General features: G+C 50.4%; 1 protein-coding gene across 1 annotated transcript in view; it reads right to left on the minus strand.

Annotated features, from left to right (window-relative positions):
- Positions 1-20903, minus strand: part of ACTR2 (actin related protein 2) — a 277715-nt gene that overhangs the window by 166017 nt on the left and 90795 nt on the right. The window contains exon 4 of the mRNA XM_086927591.1: positions 19509-19581. Within this exon, the coding sequence (XP_086783717.1) occupies positions 19509-19581 (73 nt within the window). The remainder of the gene's footprint in view (positions 1-19508; positions 19582-20903) is intronic.

Consider the following 20903-nt stretch of genomic DNA (forward strand, 5'->3'; position numbering starts at 1 on the left):
CTCAACCCCATCTGGTCATTACCACTTCACGGTACTTCCCTTTGGTTTGCATGGGGCGCCAGCAACGTTTCAGAGGGTCATGGATACACTACTGGCACCTCACTTACAATACGCGTCAGCCTACCTGGACGACATTGTAGTGTTTAGCAAAACCTGGGATGACCATTTAAAACACCTTGGGAACATACTGACCAGTCTAAGGGATGCCAATCTCCATATTAATGCGAAGAAGTCCCGATTTGCTTTCCAGCAGGTCAAGTATCTTGGGTATCTTTTGGGGGATGGACAGATTAAGCCCCAGACTGAGAAACTGGAAGCGATCAAAGCATTGCCCTACCCCTCTTCAAAAAAAGAACTCAGGGCCTTCTTGGGGTTGGTGGGTTACTACCGCCGATTCATTGCTCAGTTTGCTAGTTTGGCAGCTCCTCTCACTGACCTCCTCGGGAAGAACATCAAGTCTGCTGCACTCCCCACTCCTTCTATTGTGCAGACTTCGGCTTGCCAAGCCTTGAAGGACGCTTTAACTTCTTCATCTGTTCTCATTTCCCCTAATTTCCTCAAGCCGTTCATTCTCCAGACGGACGCTTCTGGGGTTGGTATTGGAGCGGTTCTTTCCCAGGAAGATGAGAATGGGGCTGAAAGACCTGTGCTCTTTATCAGTCGCAAATTGTTTCCTAGGGAGCAGGCGTATTCTACGATTGAGAAAGAATGCCTTGCTGTCCGTTGGGGAGTGGAAAAACTGAGATACTATCTCGAAGGGAGACCGTTTGTGTTGTATACGGATCATGCTCCCTTAACTTGGCTTCAGCGTAACAGAGGGAACAACGATCGCATTCTGCGTTGGTTCTTGGCCCTACAGCCTTTCCAGATCGAGGTCCGTCATCGAAAGGGTTCCTTGCAAGGAAATGTTGACTTTCTGTCCCGCTATCCGATTCCCCCCGATCGGGTCAATCCTGGGGGTGGGATGTGTCACGAAGCCGAGCTCCCTGACCTAGATGAGCTCCCTGACTCGGACGGACGGGGTGTACTTGCTAACGTTTCTTCCTTTCCACCCCGTCCGCAGGATCCTTTGGACATTTCCTGGGTTTCCCCGGCTCTGCCTCCGGTACATTCATCTCTGTATCCAGCTTCTGTGACGCTGAGGGCGTGTTCTCCAACGGTCGGCCAATCAGGTGACCGGACGTCATCTGACGCTGCCCAATCAGAAGAGCTGGGGGCGTTTAAGGAAGCCCCGTCTTGGTTTGTCGGCACGGAACCTACGGAACGCCAGGCGAAGCACGAGGAGGACGCCACGGAGGAAGACGGAGGAACTATCGTGGAACCGCTGCTGGGACCCCTGGAGCTGAGAGTCGACAAGCCAGGAGGCCAACGATACCACGAGCCGCCCCGCCACACTTCCAGGGGAGAAGTGTGGCTCCACAAGGTACGAGGGCGTTTTCAAGGGGTGTTTAAATCACGGGGTAGGACGGGGTAGCCTGAGGGTGGTCACTATCGTCGTACCTTGCCGGCCGCCTACACTCAAAGACTGCTATAGTTGGTGGTAGCACCCTGGTGATCCCTCACTACCCTACCCTCCTCTCACCTGTTGTATATACCGACCACAGCCCCTAACGTGGCTGCTTTTCTTTTCCTTTTCCCGAGTGCATCTCCGGACCTGCGGCCACCTCCAGCTGACTCAAGATTGGAACCGAAGATTTCGGAAGTTCCCCAACGGAGAGACTCCACGTTTATTATTTGTACCCTCCAGGATATTGTGCTCTTGAATCCTTTTGAATCTACCTCGGTGTTTTCAAACCGAATAAAACATTGGTTAAAGATAGACTCCAACTCGTGGCGACTCTCATTCTCCCGACTCCGTTCCCCACAAACCTCCAACTGCTTCACACAGATATGAGACAGTTATGGCAGCTACCTCCCAGACTCTCAGTCCATACACATTAGTGGGATTTTTGCAAGTGAGCTGCTCAGGACACAATTTCTTTAATGATTCTAGTGACCTCTGACCCGCCGAACAGCGCCACTGGTGCACATTCACCCCGCTGCTGCCGCTCCTAGTGCGGGTTCGATTCGACCCTCCTGTGCTCAGGATCACCGTTTGATTGTGGTTTGGACTTGTGATTTACTGTTCTTTTCTCCCCCTTGCCTGTTCGTTTTTTGCATTTATTCCGCTCTTGTTTCTCACCGTTTGCAGCCCCCTCCTCCCCTCACCCCCCTTTTTTGCTTCCGTGACCCACTGTTTTTCCCGCCGCTTCCCCTGCGGCCACCCCACCTCGCCGCCCCGCTCCCGCCTCCCAGCTGCTCCTCCCACCCTCTACGCCCCATAAGACGGCCGCTGCCCGACGGTAAGAGTGACCTCTGACCCTGCCAAGGGCCGAATCGCTCTCCTGCCGCCGAACAGCGCCACAGGTGCGCATTCACCCTGCTGCTGCCGCTCCTAGTGCAGGTTCGTTCCTCCTGTGCCCAGGATCACTGTTTGACTGTGGTTTGGACTTGTGATTTACTGTTCTTTTCTCCCCCTTGCCTTTTCGTTTTTGTATTTATTCCGCTCTTGCTTCTCACCGTTTGTAGCACCCTTCTCCCCCACCCCCCTTTTTTGCTTCCGTGACCCACTGTTTTCCTCGCTGCTTCCCACGCGGCCACGCCCCCTCTCCGCCCCGCTCCCGCCTCCCAGCTGCTCCTCCCACCCTCCACGCTTTAAATAGCGGCCCCTACCCGGACGCGCACAGCGGGCATGCCAAAGGCAAGCCCATCTGCGCCTGGCTCGCGCCCAGCGCCAGTAGCCCTGGACCCCGTGTACTCCGCACCGCCGGACTGCGATACAACGCCCACACCCTCCATGCACTCAACAACCGGCCGAAACCACCGCTGCTTCCAGGCCGCCCCGAAAGGCACCCACGGACCCTTCTCTGCCACACCTGCAACTTTACCTGGGACAAACCCACCAAACCCTCAAGGACTGGACACAACCACCTCCGCTGCATACTCCTCAACACCCGCTCCGCACGCAAACATGCCGTCAAACTCTGGAACCTGCTCGACACCTCTGCCCCAGACGTTGCCTTCCTGACCGAGACCTGGTGGAACGACTCCTCGGCACCTGACATCGCCATAGCCACCCTGGACGGCTACAAGATCTCCCGCAGAGACTGCACCCACGGGATCAGAGGAGGGATAGCCATCGTCCACAAGTCCACCCCCCAGGTCCACACCCTCCAGGTCCACACCCTCGCAGACGACTCCCTCAACTCCGCCGAACACCTTCACTTCCGGATCCACACCAACCCCAACACCATCCTCAGAGGAGCATTCATCTACAGACCCCCCAGGACCCCGGGCCCTCTTCAGCGACTCAGTCGCCGACCTCGCCAGCACCCACGCACTAACCTCCACGGATTACATCCTCCTCGGAGACCTGAACTTCCACCTCGACAACAACAACAACGCCAACTCCACCGCCCTGATCGACAACCTCGCCAACCTCGGACTCCGACAACTCATCACTGAGCCCACCCACGCCGCCGGCCACACGCTCAACCCAGTCTTCTTCACAAGCACCCACGTCGCCTTCAACCGCACCACCGAACTCCACTGGACTGACCACCGATGCATCCACTTCACCTTCAAGAAACTAGCCACGCACCTTCGCACCCAACAGCTGCCTCGCCGCTGCTGGAGCAAAGTTACCGAGGACCAGCTGACCTCCACCCTCACCCAGAATCCACCCGCCGACATAGACGCGCCGCCCGAAATTTCAGACAGTGGATCGACAGCTGCGCCAACACCCTCGCCCCGATCAAGAAACCCTCATTCAACCACCCCAGCAAGAAAGCTGCCTGGCTCACCGAAGAACTCCAGATCTCCAAACGAACATGCCGGAAGCTGGGGAAGAAATGGCTCCACGACCACGCACCAGACAGCCACGCAGCTCACAAAGATGCCATCCGCAGACATCACCACCTTATAAGAACAGCCAAGAGATCGTCCTACAAAGCCAGACTGGACAACAATGCACACGACAGCAAAGAACTTTTCAACATAGTAAAGGATCTCTCCAACCCCAGCGCCAACACCGACATCCCACCCTCGCAAGATCTGTGCGACTCACTAGCCACCTTCTTCCATCGCAAGATCGCCGACATCCACGACAGCTTCAACTCCTCATCCGCCCAACAAACCACACCCCGAAAGCCACCTGCACCAACCACTTGACCTCCTGGTCCCACGTCAACGACAAAGAGACACGCAAGATCATGGACACCATCCACTCGGGATCTCCGTCAGACCACTGCCTACACCACGTTTTCAACAAAGCTGACGCAACCATCGCACCCCAATTGCGAAAGATCATTAACATCTCCTTCGACACAGCGACATTCCCGGAAAGCTGGAAACACGCCTGTTAGACCCGGCCTCGTGGCGTGGTCCTCCCTGACCTGTAGCAAACTCCCGTCCGAACTTCCACCACAACAGACCCCTGAGTCCCCCGGCCTAACCAACCCTTTCCTCCACGTTAAGTCCTATCCCTTCCCGGACTTCCCAGGATGTGCCTCCATCTTCCCGGCCCGTAGGCCCTGTGTGCCCACTTTCGGCACCTAAGATGGCCGCCGAGCAAGCGCCTAGGCCGAGAGGCGCCACCCTGGCGGGAGGACAGAGCGCTCCCAGCAAGTGAGAAAGGGAGGAGCAGTATCTTTCACACCTCCGACCTCCCCTCGAGAAGTGGGTTTCGATCGCCCCTCCGGCCGCCCGGAGGGCTGGCTCCACGCCTGCTGTGTGTCTGGGACTCGTCCCGAAACCAACTTAATGAATCAAAGGGGCGCGTGGCAGGAAACCCCAACAAGCGGCCCCCAGGTGTCAAGACCCCTGCCGACCAGACTCCGGAGAGCAAAGAGGAGCAGTCCTATAACTGGGGTTGCTCCGGGACTATTGGCAGATTCGACTCTGGAACCTCGAGAGCCCTGCTGACGTGATTGCGGCTCGTTTGGCAGAGAAGGACTTCTGCTGGAACCACCTGAGCCTGCTGAGTGACTCGCGGCTCTCTTGCAACTTTGAACCACCTGAGCCCTGCTCAGTGAGATTTGCGGCTCCCCCTGAAGATCGTAAGAACTCAGACATCGTGCTTGAGCCCTGCTGAGTGACTCGCGGCTCCCCTGCAACCTTGAACCACCTGAGTCCTGCTGAGTGACTCGCGGCTCCCCCTGAAGATCGTAAGACCTCCGATATCTTGCTTGAGCCCTGCTGAGTGACTCGCAGCTCTCTGACTCTCCTGGTCCGGCTGGACCCTGAAAGATCGCCCCGTATCCCCCGGCTCGAGGATTGAGAGCTGTGCGCCGGATACGCAATGACATTGACTCTGATCCTAAAGACTGTTCCGCTACCCCTACCCTGACCAAGACTCTTGAAGCTCTGCTACGCTTGTAATTACTATCTTTTCTGATCATAAAGATCCCCTTGAACCACAAGATAAAGAAACTTTCTTAAGAATCTACGGTGTGGTGTCCCTTTGTCGTGTGGTGCTTGTGTAGTGTGTACAATCCTAGAATCGAGACTCTCTCCCTGAGGAGTCTCTCCCTCCAGTGCTCGTCTTCGTACCTAGGGAGGTGGGTCCTAGGGTGGTCGGGTACACTTCCTGTCCTCCCCTGAGGTCGCCTTCTAACAACGCCGATATAAACGCCCTCCTCAAGAAGCCCAAGGCGGACCGCAAAGACCTCAAGAACTTCCGGCCCATCTCCCTGCTCCCCTACCCGGCGAAGGTCATTGAAAAAATCACCAACATGCAGCTGACCCGCCACCTCGAGGACAACAACATCCTAGACCCATCCCAGTCCGGATTCAGACGCAACCCCAGCACCGAGACTGCCCTCATCGCCGCCACAGACGACATCAGGCGCCGGCTAAACAACGGCGAAACCTCAGCCCTCATCCTCCTGGACCGGTCAGCCGCTTTCGACACAGTCTGCCACCAGACACTAAGAACACGCCTCAAAGAAGCTGGTATCCTGGACTGGACCACATCCTTCTTCTCAGGCACAACCCAGAGTGTCCGCCTCTCGCCCTTCCGAGCCAAAGCCACCGACATCATCTGTGACGTACCCAAGGGCTCTTCCGTCAGCCCTACCCTGTTCAATATCTACATATGGCCCCCATGCACAAGTGGCCCGCCTGCACGACCTGAACATCCTCTCCTACGCCGACGACACCCAACACATCCTCTCCCTCACCAAGGACCCGCACACCGCCAAAACCAACCTCCATGAGGGAATGAAAGCCATCGCCGAGTGGATGAGGAGCAGCTGTCTGAAACTGACCTCGGACAAGACGGAGATCCTCATCCTAGGTCCGACCCCCTCTGCGTGGGACGACTCCTGGTGGCTGGGAGCAGCTCCAACACCTACGGACCACACACGCAACCTAGGATTCATCCTCGACTCCGCCCTCTCCATGTCGAAACAGGTCAAAGCCATCTCCTCCTCCTGCTACAACACCCTCCGCATGCTTCGCAGGATCTCCAATTGGATCCCGACAAAAACAAGAAGAGCAGTAACATAAGCCCTCGTCAGCAGCAGACTGGACTACGGCAATGCACTCTGCGCAGGAATCCCGGCCAAACACCTGCGTCGACTACAACGCATCCAGAACGCCTCGGCCCGTCTGATGCTCAACATCCCCCACCTCAGCCACATCACCTCCCACCTAAGAGACCTGCACTGGCTCCCCGTCAACAAGAGGATCCCCTTCAAGAAAACAAGTTACTTACCTGTAACTTTAGTTCTCCAGTATTGGAATCTTTTTTATAGATTCACATGCCTGATCATTCCCCATCGTCGAGACGGGAGTCTCCGGTATATAAAAAAGCAGTGCTTAGTAGTATAGCAAACTGAAAAGAGGCCTAGGCCCATTTCCCTTTTGCAACCCATAGCCTTTGTTATGTAAAAAAGGCCCAAACTTTTCCCTGAAGCAATCAGAGCTCCTCACCCTCTAGAACACTCCTGAGAGAACCTTTTGCCCCTCAGATTTTTCATGCACTTGTGCAAATAACACATTTCCTGTGCTAAATCAGAGGTGAGCCTCTCAGGGGAGGAGGGTGGGTGCATGTGAATCTATGAAAGAGTCCAATACTGGAGAACTAAAGTTACAGGTAAGTAACTTGTTTTCTTACTCCAGTATTGGAACTTTCATAGATTCACATGCCTGAATCAGAATAGCGAGCAGTAAAAAAACAAAGCACATTTTCCTGATACATTACACAATTATGCAATACCATTAGAAATGAAGCATAATCTTCTATACATATATCCACATTTATATAAAATGTGACTTTGTAAACAAGAGAAATTATGGATGGAGGGATGCAAGAAAGGTTCATCGTTACTGGATGATATTCCGCAGTACCGCCTCTCCCACCGCCGCATCGGATTCTGCGGCTGCCTCCAAGCAGTAGTGCTTGGTGAAGGTGTGTGTAGATGCCCAGGTTGCTGCTCTGCAGATATCCTGGATTGGCACTCCTCCAAACAGTGCAGTGGATGTGGCCACCGCCCTCGTGGAATGGGCACAGACTTGTGCATTCAAAAGCTTTCCAGCAGCTTGATGCAGACAATTGCACTGGAAATCCATCTGGCAATTCCCCTCTTCGACAGTGGGAACCCCTTCCTGGGTGCGCTGAAGACGACGAATAACTGAGATGTCTTGCGAAATGCCTTAGTTTCTTTCAAGTAAAATTTCATACATCTCTGAACATCCAGCGAGTGCAATACTCTTTCTGCCGCTGTTGATGGATGAGGAAAGAAACGTTTCAACACCAATGGTTCGTTCAAATGAAAATCAGTTGGCACCTTCGGAATGAACTTCGGGGTTGTCCTGAGAATCATTCTATCCTTCTGGAACTGCAGGAAAGGCTCCTGAATCGTGAGCGCTTGTAGTTCACCTACTCTTCTCGCTGAAGTCAATGCAATGAGAAGAGCCACTTTCCAGGACAAGAACTTCGGGTCTGCCCTGTGTTTTGGTTCAAATGGTGGCTTCATCAATTGAGAGAGTACAATATTCAGATTCCATAATGGTGGTGGAGGCTTTACTGGAGGAAAGACTCTGAATATCCCTTTCATAAATTGTTTGATAATCCTTGAGGACCATAAAGATGGGCCTGACGATGACCTCCTGTAGCGGGATAACGCAGGGAAATGCACCTTGATGGAGGCGTGTGCTAATCCTGACTTTGCCAATAGCAGAATGTGAGGTATAATTTGATGAGGTGCAGCAGTAAGAGAGTGAACATCATGCCTCTTACACCACAGACAAAACCTCTTCCATTTCATCCTGTAGGTTTTGTTGGTACTCTCCGCTCTGGCCTTGGACAGGATCTCCCTACATTCGTGTGAGATGTTCAGATGGCTAAACTCACAGTGTTCAGGAGAAAGGCTGCTAAGCGCAAGGATTTCGGGTCCGGATGGAGCACCTGCCCCTTGGACATTGTCAGAAGCGATGGAATTAGGCGCAACCGAATTGGACGGTCCTCCATCAGCAGCAGTAGTTCCGTGAACCAATGTTGTCTGGGCCACCACGGGGCTACCAGGATCAGCCTGCACGGCTCTTTCTTGATCTTCACTAGTACGCGGGGGAGAAAAGGAATTGGGGGAAAACCGTAGGCAAAGATGCCGGACCATGCCATGGAAAACGCATTCCACCAAGATCCCTTCTGGGGAAGCCAGCTTGCGAAGTATTGGCATTTTCTGTTTTCCCTTGTAGCTAAGAGGTCCACTATCGGTGTTCCCCATCTTCGAAAGACGCTGTCCATGGTCCCCTGGTCTAGCTCCCATTCGTGGCAGGAGGATTTTGGCCTGCTGAGAGTATCCGCCTTGACGTTCTGATCCCCCGGGAGGTGTTCTGCTGCCAATGATATTCCTTGCTGCAGAGCCCATTCCCATATCTCCTGGGCTTCCTGAGACAGGGAGAGAGATCTCGTCCCCCCTTGCATGTTCACATAATGCATCGCCGTGGTGTTGTCTGTTCTTACCAACACCGGCGAACCTTCTATCCTTGGTAGAAAAGCAAGTAATGCCAAGCGGATCGCTCTGAGCTCCAGCAGATTTATATGTAATTGCTGCTCCTGTGCTTTCCAACGACCGCTGACTTGAAGGTCCTGAAGGAAAGCTCCCCATCCTTCTAACGACGCATCCGTCGTTACTACTAGCGGAGCCGCTCTTGCCAGAAACTTCAGTCCTTGAGACACATTTGCTCTCTGTGTCCACCGCCTTGCTGCCTGTAGCATCACTGGTGTCAACCTTATTGTATCGTCGAAGGATCCCTCCGCCTGACGCCATTGGAGATCGATCTGTTCCTGCCATGGTCTCATCCTTAGCCTGCAGCAAGGCACCAGGGGAATACAAGAGGACATCGTGCCGAGCAAGGATTTGTATCTGCGAACTGAAAGAGACTTTCTTTTTACCAAGTCTTGGAAGAGGGACACAATCCTCAGCTGTCTTTCCTCGGAGGGAAACGCTTTGTTGCATTCCGTGTCCAATATTGCCCCCAAAAATTTGATTACTTTTGTTGGGTGGAGGTTTGACTTTCCCTCGTGAAGAGTCAATCCTAGATCGGCGAATAAGTCTATGCAGGCCTGTGTTGACGCTCTGGACTGTACCTTTGATGGTGCCTTGACTAACCAGTCGTCAAGGTAAGGAAATATTTGATGTTTTTGCTTCCTCAACACAGCCGCCACTGGAGCCAGACATTTCGTGAACACTCTTGGCGCTGACTTTAAGCCGAATAGCAGTACCCTGAAATGGTAATGTCTTCCGGCTACCCAGAACCGAAGGTACTGTCTGTGTGCAGGATGTATCGGCACGTGGAAATACGCGTCTTGTAGGCCCAATGTGGTCATATGATCCCCTGGGTTTAATAACGGAAGGATGTCCTGCAGAGATACCATCCTGAAAGATTGTTTCTTGAGATAGGTGTTTAAGGATCTGAGATCCAGAATGGGGCGCCACTGGAGCTTGTTTTTCTTGATAAGAAAAAAACGGGAGTAAAACCCCTTGTTTTCTTGGGATTTCGGTACCGGTACCGGAAATTCTAGGGTGTGACCGAAATGAACTATTTTGAGGACCCATTGGTCTGTTATTTTCCGCCAATTGTGAAGATAGTGGGCAATCTTTCCACCCAGGGGAGCATCTGACAGTGACGGAAAATGGAGGATGTCATTGTCGACGGGTGTTGTCCTTTCCTCGACCACCCCGTCCTCTTGGAGTTGATTTTGTATATCCTCCTGATTGACACTGGTTGTATTGCTGACGGTAAGGCTGCGAAGAGGACTGATAGGAAGAAGAATATCTCCCCTGTTGGTATCCTCCTCTATACAAGGATTGTCCTCTACCCCTGGAGCCACGAACAGGGGTTTTCCTGTACTGCAGTGTTCCCAGAGCCTTTGCCGTATCAGTATCCTTCTTGATACTCTCTAGTTTGTTTTCCAAATAACTCTTCTCCATTGAACGGGAGGTCTAAAATCTTGTTTTGCACCTCCGGCCTAACAGCTGTTGCTCGCAGCTATCCTTGTCTGCGCAGGACCGCTGCTCCTCCCAATGATCCAAATGCCGTGGTAGCTATATCCATAGCGCAGTCTATGACTTCAGCCGAAGTCCTCTCTCCTTCCATGAGAATTTTCTTCGCCTCCTGCTTCTCTGGGTCCGGCACCAGGTTAACGTATGGGGACAGGTCACACCACATCTGCCTGTCCTACCTTCCCAAGATAGCCAGGGCATTAGCAGCTCTCACAAGCAGAGCAGACATTAATGAAAACCGTTTTCCTGCGTTATCCAACCTTCTGCCCTCTTTGTCTGGAGGTGCTGCAATCGGAGCAGAAGGGTTCCTGGATTTCTGTTGTGCTGCCTGAGTGATAACAGAATCCGGTTTGGGGTGACTCAAAAGGCAAGATGGAGCATCAGCTGGTGCCTTATACTTCTTCTCCAGTCTGGCCAGAACTGGTGTTACCGTTGCTGGCGTCTCCATGACCTTTAATCCTTCCTTCCAAATACGAGACACTATAGGCAGGGATCGTACGGATCTCAGATTAGAGTCCTTGAAGTCATATAGAAAACATTCTGTTTTCTCTTCTGTCATGGTCAGTGCAAATCTCTTAGTGGCTCTTTCCATCAAATTATGAAATCCACCAATGTCCTCCGGTGGAGAATCTACTGGTCTCTGCGGAGGAGTTGAAGGTGATGGGGCGATATAGTCATGCCATTCTGCATTTGTGTCCGCAATCTCACCATCCTCATGATCCTCATCCGAGGAATCGTGGTGTGTCGTCGGCGGTGGGGACCTAGCAGTAGGTTCCGGTACAATCTCTCTCCTACGAATCGGCGTCCCTGAAACTGATCGTGGACGTGGAGTAGCCTCTAGGGCCTGTTGATCGACTGGAGTCGCTGGGTATCTCTTCCTATAATCCTCCAACATTCCCTGGAGATCCCTCAACAAAGAGGATGGCACACTTGTCATCTCCTCCCGTTGCTGTTGGCGATATCGGTGCTGTTCCTGGGGTTGTTCTTGATAACCCCCATATTCTTCCTCAGAATCGTCTTTTTGGTACTTGACCTGTAATTGCGAAGGGCTACTAGCAATTCCATACTCATCATCTTCTTCCGAATCTTCGTCCTCCAGCAGGTGGGCTGGCAGCAATGGGGAGACCTTGCTTGGAAATGTAACCTCCGGTGTTATAGGTTTTTTCCAAGGCACCAACCTATTTTCTGGTGTTTTTTCCCTCGTCGACGAGCCCGTCGACGAGATTCCCATTGCCGTCGTCTACCAAGTCATCGTCGTCGACGCCACCGTCGACGTTGTAGTTACCGTCGACGCTGTCCTCGTCGACACTGCCGTCGTCGACACAGTCCTCGTCGACGCTGCCGTTGGTGCCGCCGTCGTCGACGCCGCCGTTGACACGGTCGTCGACGGTGAAACCGTCGACGATATCGCCGTCGACGGTGAAGTCGCCGACGCGGTTTTCTCACCAGCCTTAACATTATCCTTTTTCGTCGACGACGGAGGTGTTTTTGTCGTCGTTGATGGTCCCTTCTTTGTCGACGGTCCCGTCGACGGAGCTGAAACAGCCCCCTTCTCCTCAGAAGGCGTAGAAGAAGACCGTTTGATGGTAATCTTGATCTTCTGAGGTGATTGTGGCAGATCTGAGGTGGATTTTGCTCCTTTCACCTCACCAGCAGAACCCTTCTTCCCCTTAGATGAGACTGAAGGGGATTTTGAGGGACTGTGCCCTGAAGACCCTGGAGTGGTCTTTTTTGGGGCCTTCTCAGGTCTTTCCCCTGAGGAATGTGTCTGAGGAGATCTACTTCTCTTCTTAGATCTCTTAGATGCCACAGATTCCTCCTCACTCTCAATTGAGAGGATTTCCTTCCTGGCTTTGACCTTCTGAAGCCAGATCAGTAGCCTTCCCTCAAGATCTCTCAAGGTCTTATTCGAAAAGGTACGACATACCTTACAATCTGCTGCCTTATGATCTGGATAAAGACAGTAGATGCAGTCCTTGTGAGGGTCATCTGTGTAAAGCCTCTTCTTGGAGCAGGTGGAACAAGCTCTAAATAATCCTTTTTTCTCCTTATCAGACATGGTTGATGTACAAAATCTCAAATCTAAGTCAAAATACTGTAGTATTAAAGAGTTTAAGCAGAGCTCAAAGGAGACTCCCTAGCACAACGTGCGGTAGAAAGATCTGAGGGGCAGAAGGTTCTCTCAGGAGTGTGCTAGAGGGTGAGGAGCTCCGATTGGTTCAGGGAAAAGTTAGGGCCTTTTTTACATAACAAAGGCTATGGGTTGCAAAAGGGAAATGGGCCTAGGCCTCTTTTCAGTTTACTATACTACTAAGCACTGCTTTGTTTATATACCGGAGACTCCCGTCTCGACGACGGAGAATGATTCAGGCCTGTGAATCTATGAAAGTTCCAATACTGGAGTAAACGCCTCACCCACGCACACAAAGCACTCCACAACACCGGACCAGCCTACCTGAATGACAGACAACTTCTACACCCCCGCCCGCCAGCTCCGCTCCGCCAGCCTCGTGCTTTCCACCATCCCCCGCATCCAACAAACAACCTCCGGCGGCAGATCCTTCTCCTTCCTCTCACCAAAACCTGGAACACCATCCCCACCCAACTACGACAGACCCAAGACCTGCTCACCTTTAGAAGGCTCCTCAAGACCTGGCTCTTCAAGCAGTAGCAGCACCCCCCCCCAAGCGCCTTGAGACTTTCACGGGTAAGTAGCACGCTTTACGAATTCTCTGATTGAGTAAAGCAACAGTCATAAAGGGCTCTCTTCTGGGTTTGAATGAAAAAATATCAAAAGTGAGGGTAAATTAAAGCCAAGAAAAGGCACATGCTGCTTACAATTATGAAGCAGAAGAATCCAGGTATATATTTGCAAAGGAGAATAATGAGAGGTGCAAAAAGATGCTAAATACCATCTGCGTTTACTGGGCATCTTTAACGTTTGCACATTTTTTTGGCTGGCACATGCATATTAAACGTCCTTTTAGATGATTATATTATTCAGAACATATGCTTCCAAATACAAAGGCAAAAACGCTGGTGTTCCAAATGAAAATCTGCATGTGCAAACCTACTGCTAGTACTAAGATTAATAACTCCTAAAGGACTTTGTAATGGAAGCAGAGGGCCAGACAACCAGCAGAAGGCAAACAGTCTTTGAAAAGAATAGTTTCAGAGTATGTGAGTTCTAAAATGGAGATAGATTAAGTCAATGAACTAAAGATAAAAACAATTTGAGCAACAATTCAGTCAGTCTCAAGAAAACAGCATAAACAGAAACATCAACCTTGTTTATCTTTTGAGTTACAGGGGCTCTCCTTACTCAGGCTGATGCCCTTAGGTTCTACAAGTCTGCACATTGCTTAGGAAACTCTGAATGCTGTCACAAAGCCAAATACGAATATTATGAGGCTCAGGTGTGAACAGGGGTGTCTTGAGTAAAATGGACCTGGAATAAAAGGAGGATGAAATATAACAAACTTTTCCTGTCAAGCTTGCAACTGACAATTACCTAACATCACACTGTAAAGAGCGTACAACAAGTCCAGGGTTTATCTACCTCAGCCTGCAGGTTAAGGTTTAAGCCAAGTAGGACTCCTCCTCACCTCAGGTTATCTAACAGTTTTACCTTGGTGTTCATTTGCAGCAGGTTCTCTTCGAGGCATCTTGTCTGCTTCAGAAACTTTCATTGAAGAATTCAGAATATGAAACGGCAGTTTCAGAGAGCCAAATGACTCTTAGTTTTCCCATGTGATGTTTCAACTCCCCGCAACTTTCTCCGACAGACCAAGCCGTTTTTGAGTACATGTAACTCTGTTGCCATGTTCTCCTTTTTAGGTTTCGCTGGGGGGCGGAGCCGTTAGGCTCCTCCTCCAGAGAAATCTGTAGTTTCTAGTATGGGTGACTTGAACACGCCTCTCTGCTTCATTGGCTAGCTCCATAAATGGAGGCTAGCCATTGGAACAGAGAGGCGTCCGTCAATGCCGGACCAGACACGGGGGCGTTCCCGAGATTCTTTGGCTTTTGCCGACGTCACGCGACGCCGGGAACGCCCCCGTGTCTGGTCCGGCCGGGCCGTGCTTGCTGCTGTCCTGCCTTGTGTCCCTCCTCCCGCCGTCCCCACGTTTCCCGCCTCCCTCCCGCCGTCCGTTCCTCTCGTGTCCTTTCCCGCCCCCCTCCCGCCCCCTGTGTCCTCTCCCGCCCCCTCCCGCCGTCCGTTCCTCTCGTGTCCTTTCCCGCCCCCCTCCCGCCCCCTCCCGCCGTCCGTTCCTCTCCCGCCATAAATAAATAAATAAAAAAAGAGTTGTGATTAGGAACCTGGTTTCCGTAATTAAATCTATGTGACAGCGTAACCGATCAGCTCTGTTTCACGTTTATCCATCAGTATTCTCGCTGCTATATACGTTACTTTCGTGCGCTTTTCTTATTATTTTCGCTCAACGAACTGCTCCCTCTACGTCGCCTCAGAGAATGCATTTAACGCATTCTCTCCATAGAGACGTCACGGTCCCTCCTCCCGGCTGCGCATTTGTAGTAAATCCTCCTGTCATATGATCGGCGTAGTCACTCACCCTGCGCCAAAGGCGTTACTACTTGTATTCTATAAGCTAGTTTGCGGCACTGGGAGTGCGCGGCCGGGGCATGCGCCTTCTGTACTGCGGTAGTGAACTACGCACATAGCGGGAAGACTACGATTCTCTGCAGCTGCGGCAGGCATTCTCCCTGTCAGCTGCCTTCATCGGATATGCGTGTTTTACGTAGCGCGACCCAAGATGGCGGGTTTGAGCGAGGAGGAACGGGCGGAGGAGACCAGGCGGCGGCTTAGGCAGCGTTAAGAGCGGTAAAGCCGGAGAGAGAGCAGCAAGGAGGGCCGAGCCTGACCTAGCGCCCCCGGGGCCTTCAGGCCTCCCCATGGGGCTCCAGTGAGGTACTACCACCTGTCCGGTCCCAGTGCTCCCCCGGCGGCTCCTACCCCCTCCCTCGGCCTGTCGCCACCCACTGGGCCGTCCCTGCCTACAGTAAACCCCCTTAACCTGTTACTACTTCGTGCTCCCTCTGACCTGTCACCCTTATTACGGCATTCATTGCGCCAGGCCTGAATCTGCCCTCGCCCGTTAATCATCGCAGCCCTGCCCTTCTACGTGGTTTACGACCCCCACACCCCAATCTAGTGCCGGTGTCTGTCCCATTTTTATTTTTGTTTTGGTTGCCACCTTTCCCGACCTTGTGCCTGCTTCTGTAACCGCCCCATTCAGCCCCTGGAGCTCCATACCCATCCTCCCTGTCCTGTTTATAACGGCCTACTCGTCCCCAGTCCGCCTTCCTGCCTTTGCTGTCGGCCCTTTCTCTTTAAACCCGCGCCCCTAGAACGCCCTGCCCATGTTCCCTTGGACTCCACGTTCACACCAGCCTGTGCCCCGCCGCTAGAGAATGATGAAGCTGAAGTCCAACCAGACGCGCACCTATGATGGGGACGGCTACAAGAAACGCGCGGCCTGTCTGTGCTTCAGGAGCGAGAGCGAAGAGGAGGTGAGAGGTCACATGGGGCGGAGGGTGTGATGGTGCTATGGGGCGATAGATGGAGGGGAGAAAGGGTCCAGGATAACCAAGAGCTTAGGATAACCTCTAAAAGGGTGGGGCGATGGGGGCGGGAGTGGGGCCGTCAGTTCACCAGGGGAAGGTGTAAATGTAGCATGGAGAAAAAGTGGCCAGCTGATGGTGTACAGTGCGAGGGAAGGGGTGGGCGATTAGGTGAAGTGAACTGAAATGTACATTTTGGGAGGTTAAGAGAGGTCATTGTAAATGAGGAGACGGGGGAGCAGAGGGCAGTGGGCTGGGCTTGAGCTAGACATAAAGCATTGGTGCCACAAGAGAAGGAGGTGAATAGTTTCGGAGGCGCTCTGACGATGAGACATTTTCGTCGAATATGATGAAGTTGGTAGAGGAGCCTGGAAACAGATTCGGTGGTCTTGAAGAGTGGAAAAGATTTTACAGCGGTTGCAAGAACAGAGGGATATATAAGTAAGGCCGTCCTGTGGAGAATCCTTTGGTAGTCAATGGACTTATGTAAAAGTCCGCTAAAGGGACTAAAGAAAAAGGCAGCCTTAAAACATCTCCGATGAGAACAGAGAACGAAGCTGAAGAAAATAACAGTAAGTATGTCAGGGATGCTTAGGTAGTAGTTGAGGAGAAGGACCTATCTGGTGCTGTGATTACTTTGTGAAGGTAGTTGGGTTGTCAAACATTCGTGGTTAGATCAAGAGAATCGGAGCTGGCACAAGGAGCAGATGAGTACCTTTGAGGGAGGGTACCATAATGCCAAAATAATTGTGCTGAACATGGAGATCTTTCTCTGGTATGACCTCAATGATATTAACTCCCCCCAGAGTCTACAAAATATAATGTCCACGTTTTGCTACTGCTATTTGTCAAATTAGATGTAGGTCTATCTAGCAAGTGAAAGTAGATTCCCTTGCCCTCCATTTAACCTTTGCTTTCGATAAACAGACAGGAGGGTTGAGATTTCAAAGGAGTCTAAGTAGATAATAAGGTGATTAAATGTATGGAGTAGATACATGTTTAAGGGAGTTGTACATAAAAGGGATGCCAAGGAGATATGTAATGGTGCTCCTGAAACAATTTTATTTGATTTGTGCCACATAGGTTCACCCATTTAGTGATGGTTTACTTGGAACCTTGCTTTCTGTTATCTAAATATTTTTTTTTACACTGGTGTAGTTTTTCCTTCAGGTATTTAATGATTTACTTTTTATTACGTATGATAAATTTAGGGCAGATAATGTTTGCCATGTCAAATTATTTTACACTTTGCCCTACCTATTTTCAATACCACATGCCTGCCATGGAGTCAACATTTACCATGTTTCTATCCTTAGCTTTATTGCTTCTTTAAAAAATGTTCTCCTTCAGACAGCTTCTTTGATTTGTTAGCCTTTCTTAGACTCTATATACAGGGCGTTAGTATAACCGTAGGTCACCGGGGAGTAGTCTTGCATGCCTCCTTAGGTTTACATATGAAAGTAATTTTCTATCTCGTTTAAAAAAAAAAAAAAATCTATCTATCCGTAGTTCCACTCTTAATTGTGGGGCTCTTTGCATGTGTGTGGGGCTCTTTGCGTGTGTGTGGGGCTCTTTGCGTGTGTGTGGGGCTCTTTGCGTGTGTGTGGGGCTCTTTGCGCGTGTGTGGGGCTCTTTGCGTGTGTGTGTGGGGGGGGCTCTTGCGTATGTGTGTGGGGGGCTCTTGCGTGTGTGTGTGGGGGGCTCTTGCGTGTGTGTGGGGGGCTCTTGCGTGTGTGTGGGGGGCTCTTGCGTGTGTGTGGGGGGCTCTTGCGTGTGTGTGTGGGGGGCTCTTGCGTGTGTGTGTGGGGGGGGCTCTTGTGTGGTGTGTGTGGGGGGCTCTTGTGTGGTGTGTGTGGGGGGCTCTTGTGTGGTGTGTGGGGGGGGCTCTTGTGTGTGTGTGGGGGGCTCTTGTGTGGTGTGTGTGGGGGGCTCTTGTGTGTGTGTGTGTGTGGGGGGCTCTTGTGTGGGTGTGTGTATTGGCATTGTAAATGAGAATGCCATTTATTTATCTGTTTTCAAAACCAACACATAAATAAAAAGTTTGCCATTTACAATGCCAATGGCTCAAACTTTTCCGAAGGCGAAACCGTTGCATTGTAAATGCTTGTTTGTTCTGACATTAGAATGGAGCAGGTTTAGACTGCTGAAGGGCTTTGCCACCAGACATAAAACCAGCCTCCTCTATCACCGATTGCGACATGTTTTCACATTGATCCATTGGATGTATTATCTATAAGAGCTTTCTTTTTCTAATCTGCCCTACACCTTACAAGATGGCTGCTACTTCAAAGAAGGGCTGCAAGTGCTGAACTGATGAGGAACGAGCAGAACCGCTGTCTCTTCACCATCCTAAACAATCTCTAGTCCACCTTGGAGATTGGCAGCCTCAGACATGGAGACAGAGCTTGCTACCTCTTCCGATGGCTGAATTAGACATTGCAATCCTCGGTCTAGCATCTTATGTTTCCCTCCAGTGACTTTTTACACCATCACTGACATGTCACCAACTGCATCTCTGTGGCTTGGCCTAACAAAGAAGCTCTCCTCTATGCTCTATGTTCTGGGCCTCTCTTTTTGAGCAGGCACCAAAGTGCCAGTGCTGTTAACCCATCACCCTCAATCTCCTCCTACCCACAAATCCGGGTAGGTGCCAACTTGCCATCTCCAGATTGCAACTCCAGAGTCACTGTTTGGTCGAGGGGGAATCTGTGTGCTGGTATGAGGACCAGGAAGGTCTCTCTTCACTCTGATGAACCCAGTGTTCTATACAGAAATTTCAAACGCTTCATCAGATTATGGCCCTGGGGTTTACAGCCTGTGGAGCCACCATAGCTCAGAAGAATGGAGCCGTCACTGGGAGCTTTCAAGAGTGAGGACATTTTGAAGCCTGGTTGGCTCCACCTCCTTTACTACCTTCCTTTATCAATTAACCACCTCTCTCACTCCACAACAGTGGTTTCATGTGCTGTTAAATAAATTAACACATACACCTAGGGGAGCAGTTTTCAACTAATTACCTAACAAGCTGTGCAAGTAATATAAAACCAATCTTAAATCTAAAACTGAACATGGAATCCATGCTTAGCATGTACAAAACAAAAAAACATTCTAACAAGCGGTAAAGTAAGATAAAAAACACGGTAGTTCTAAAAATACAAAATAAGCAAAGAATATTAAAAGGAATCTAACAACTTTAAATAGGCCAACCTTGACCAAATGTTGAATACAGAAATAACAATGAACACATAAACATGCACTCATCAAGCTGGCACTAATCCTCATATTGTACCACTCAAAATCTACCAAATCATATCACCTACAATAACAGTTGAATAGTTTGTAATAATGTGTGAGACAATACGTAGACAGAATACCTACCTTGTGCATACAAAGTTAGTACCGCCTGAATAGCAACGTAGACACCAGAAAACTGGTATGTTTCAAACATTACCTGAAACACAAATGAGAGTTGGGTTTCAAAGAGACGAAACTAAAAACCAAGAAGAGTTGGAAAAAGGTATCCCATTATGAAAATAAACGTGTACACTAACATGAAAATACAATAATTGAAGATAAACCTAGTCTGTTTTTGGTAAATATATGTAAAATGTACAATGTATTGTTCTGATTAAATATTAAATAAGCTCGATATCTAACGTTCACAATGAAATCATTTAAATGTGAGCAATTTTAGATGATATTTATTCCCGGGGTCAAATGGGAGTAGTTTGTGATACTGAATACCACTGCCATGGGCACACTATTTTTCTAATAAAGAGCAGGAACTAAACAAGAATGGGAAAAGCCAAAGGGTCGGGTGCTGCCCACATGCTTTTAGGCTTTGTCAATGCATATTTTATGTCATGGTTTTTGCAAAACTTTATTGCTGGGAAAGCTGCTGGGCCATAGACAATCTAAAAACACCCACATCTGCTAAAAGCAGAAATATGTTTTGGTCTCAAAAAGCACATATTGCCACAGTAGTACCTGCCACATAAGGGCCTGTGTGTGTGGCTGTGAACCTTGTGAAAGAGCATAATGCCAGCACTAACAACGAAGTTAGCCTATGTATGAAGTGGGCTGACCCCATTGCTTCATGCTGTAGCTGTAGCGAGCAAAAGATAAAACGCAAATGACAATAACAAAGAGGGCTGGCTGTATACCACAGATAGTATATCATACATATAATTTTAGTAACATCAAAAGGGCTTAGCTAATATAAGACATAAAAAGGAAAGCATAGAGAACCATTAGCATTATTTATGCGTAGTTTCACAGTGGGTATTTTCTGTTTAGTACATGCGATGGCACTGTTACCAATCTAAATAATGTGAATTCCGAAACTTTCTATCGACATGATCATTTGTTAACTTCTAGAAGAGTGATGTTTCACATTTTAATGCCACTGAAAAGATACCACAATTTGCTATTCTGTTTCATCTTCGATCTTGGTTTGTATTCTCTACTGTCTGACCGATTCTTCAGTATGGAAGGCGGAGAGGTGGTCATTAGTGACCCGGGTGGCCCTAACGGGTTACTTCCTTCAATTGGCGCCCAAACAGAGACTCCTTTGGGTGATTGATCCATCCCCTTACCGCATACAGGAAGGTGAGGGGGGGAGTTGGGCAAGGACATCGTCGGGCCGGACTGACGGCTCAGGGATCCCTGCAAGAAGAGTGTCTGTTACTCACAGCTGCTCCCTCTGGCCTGCCGGACGGTGCCTCGCCCAGTGGTCATTCCGACTGGAGTTCTGAACGGCGAAACACTTGGATC

This window comes from Lissotriton vulgaris, chromosome 6, assembly GCF_964263255.1.
Source record: "Lissotriton vulgaris chromosome 6, aLisVul1.2, whole genome shotgun sequence".
Classification (NCBI taxonomy): domain Eukaryota; kingdom Metazoa; phylum Chordata; class Amphibia; order Caudata; family Salamandridae; genus Lissotriton; species Lissotriton vulgaris.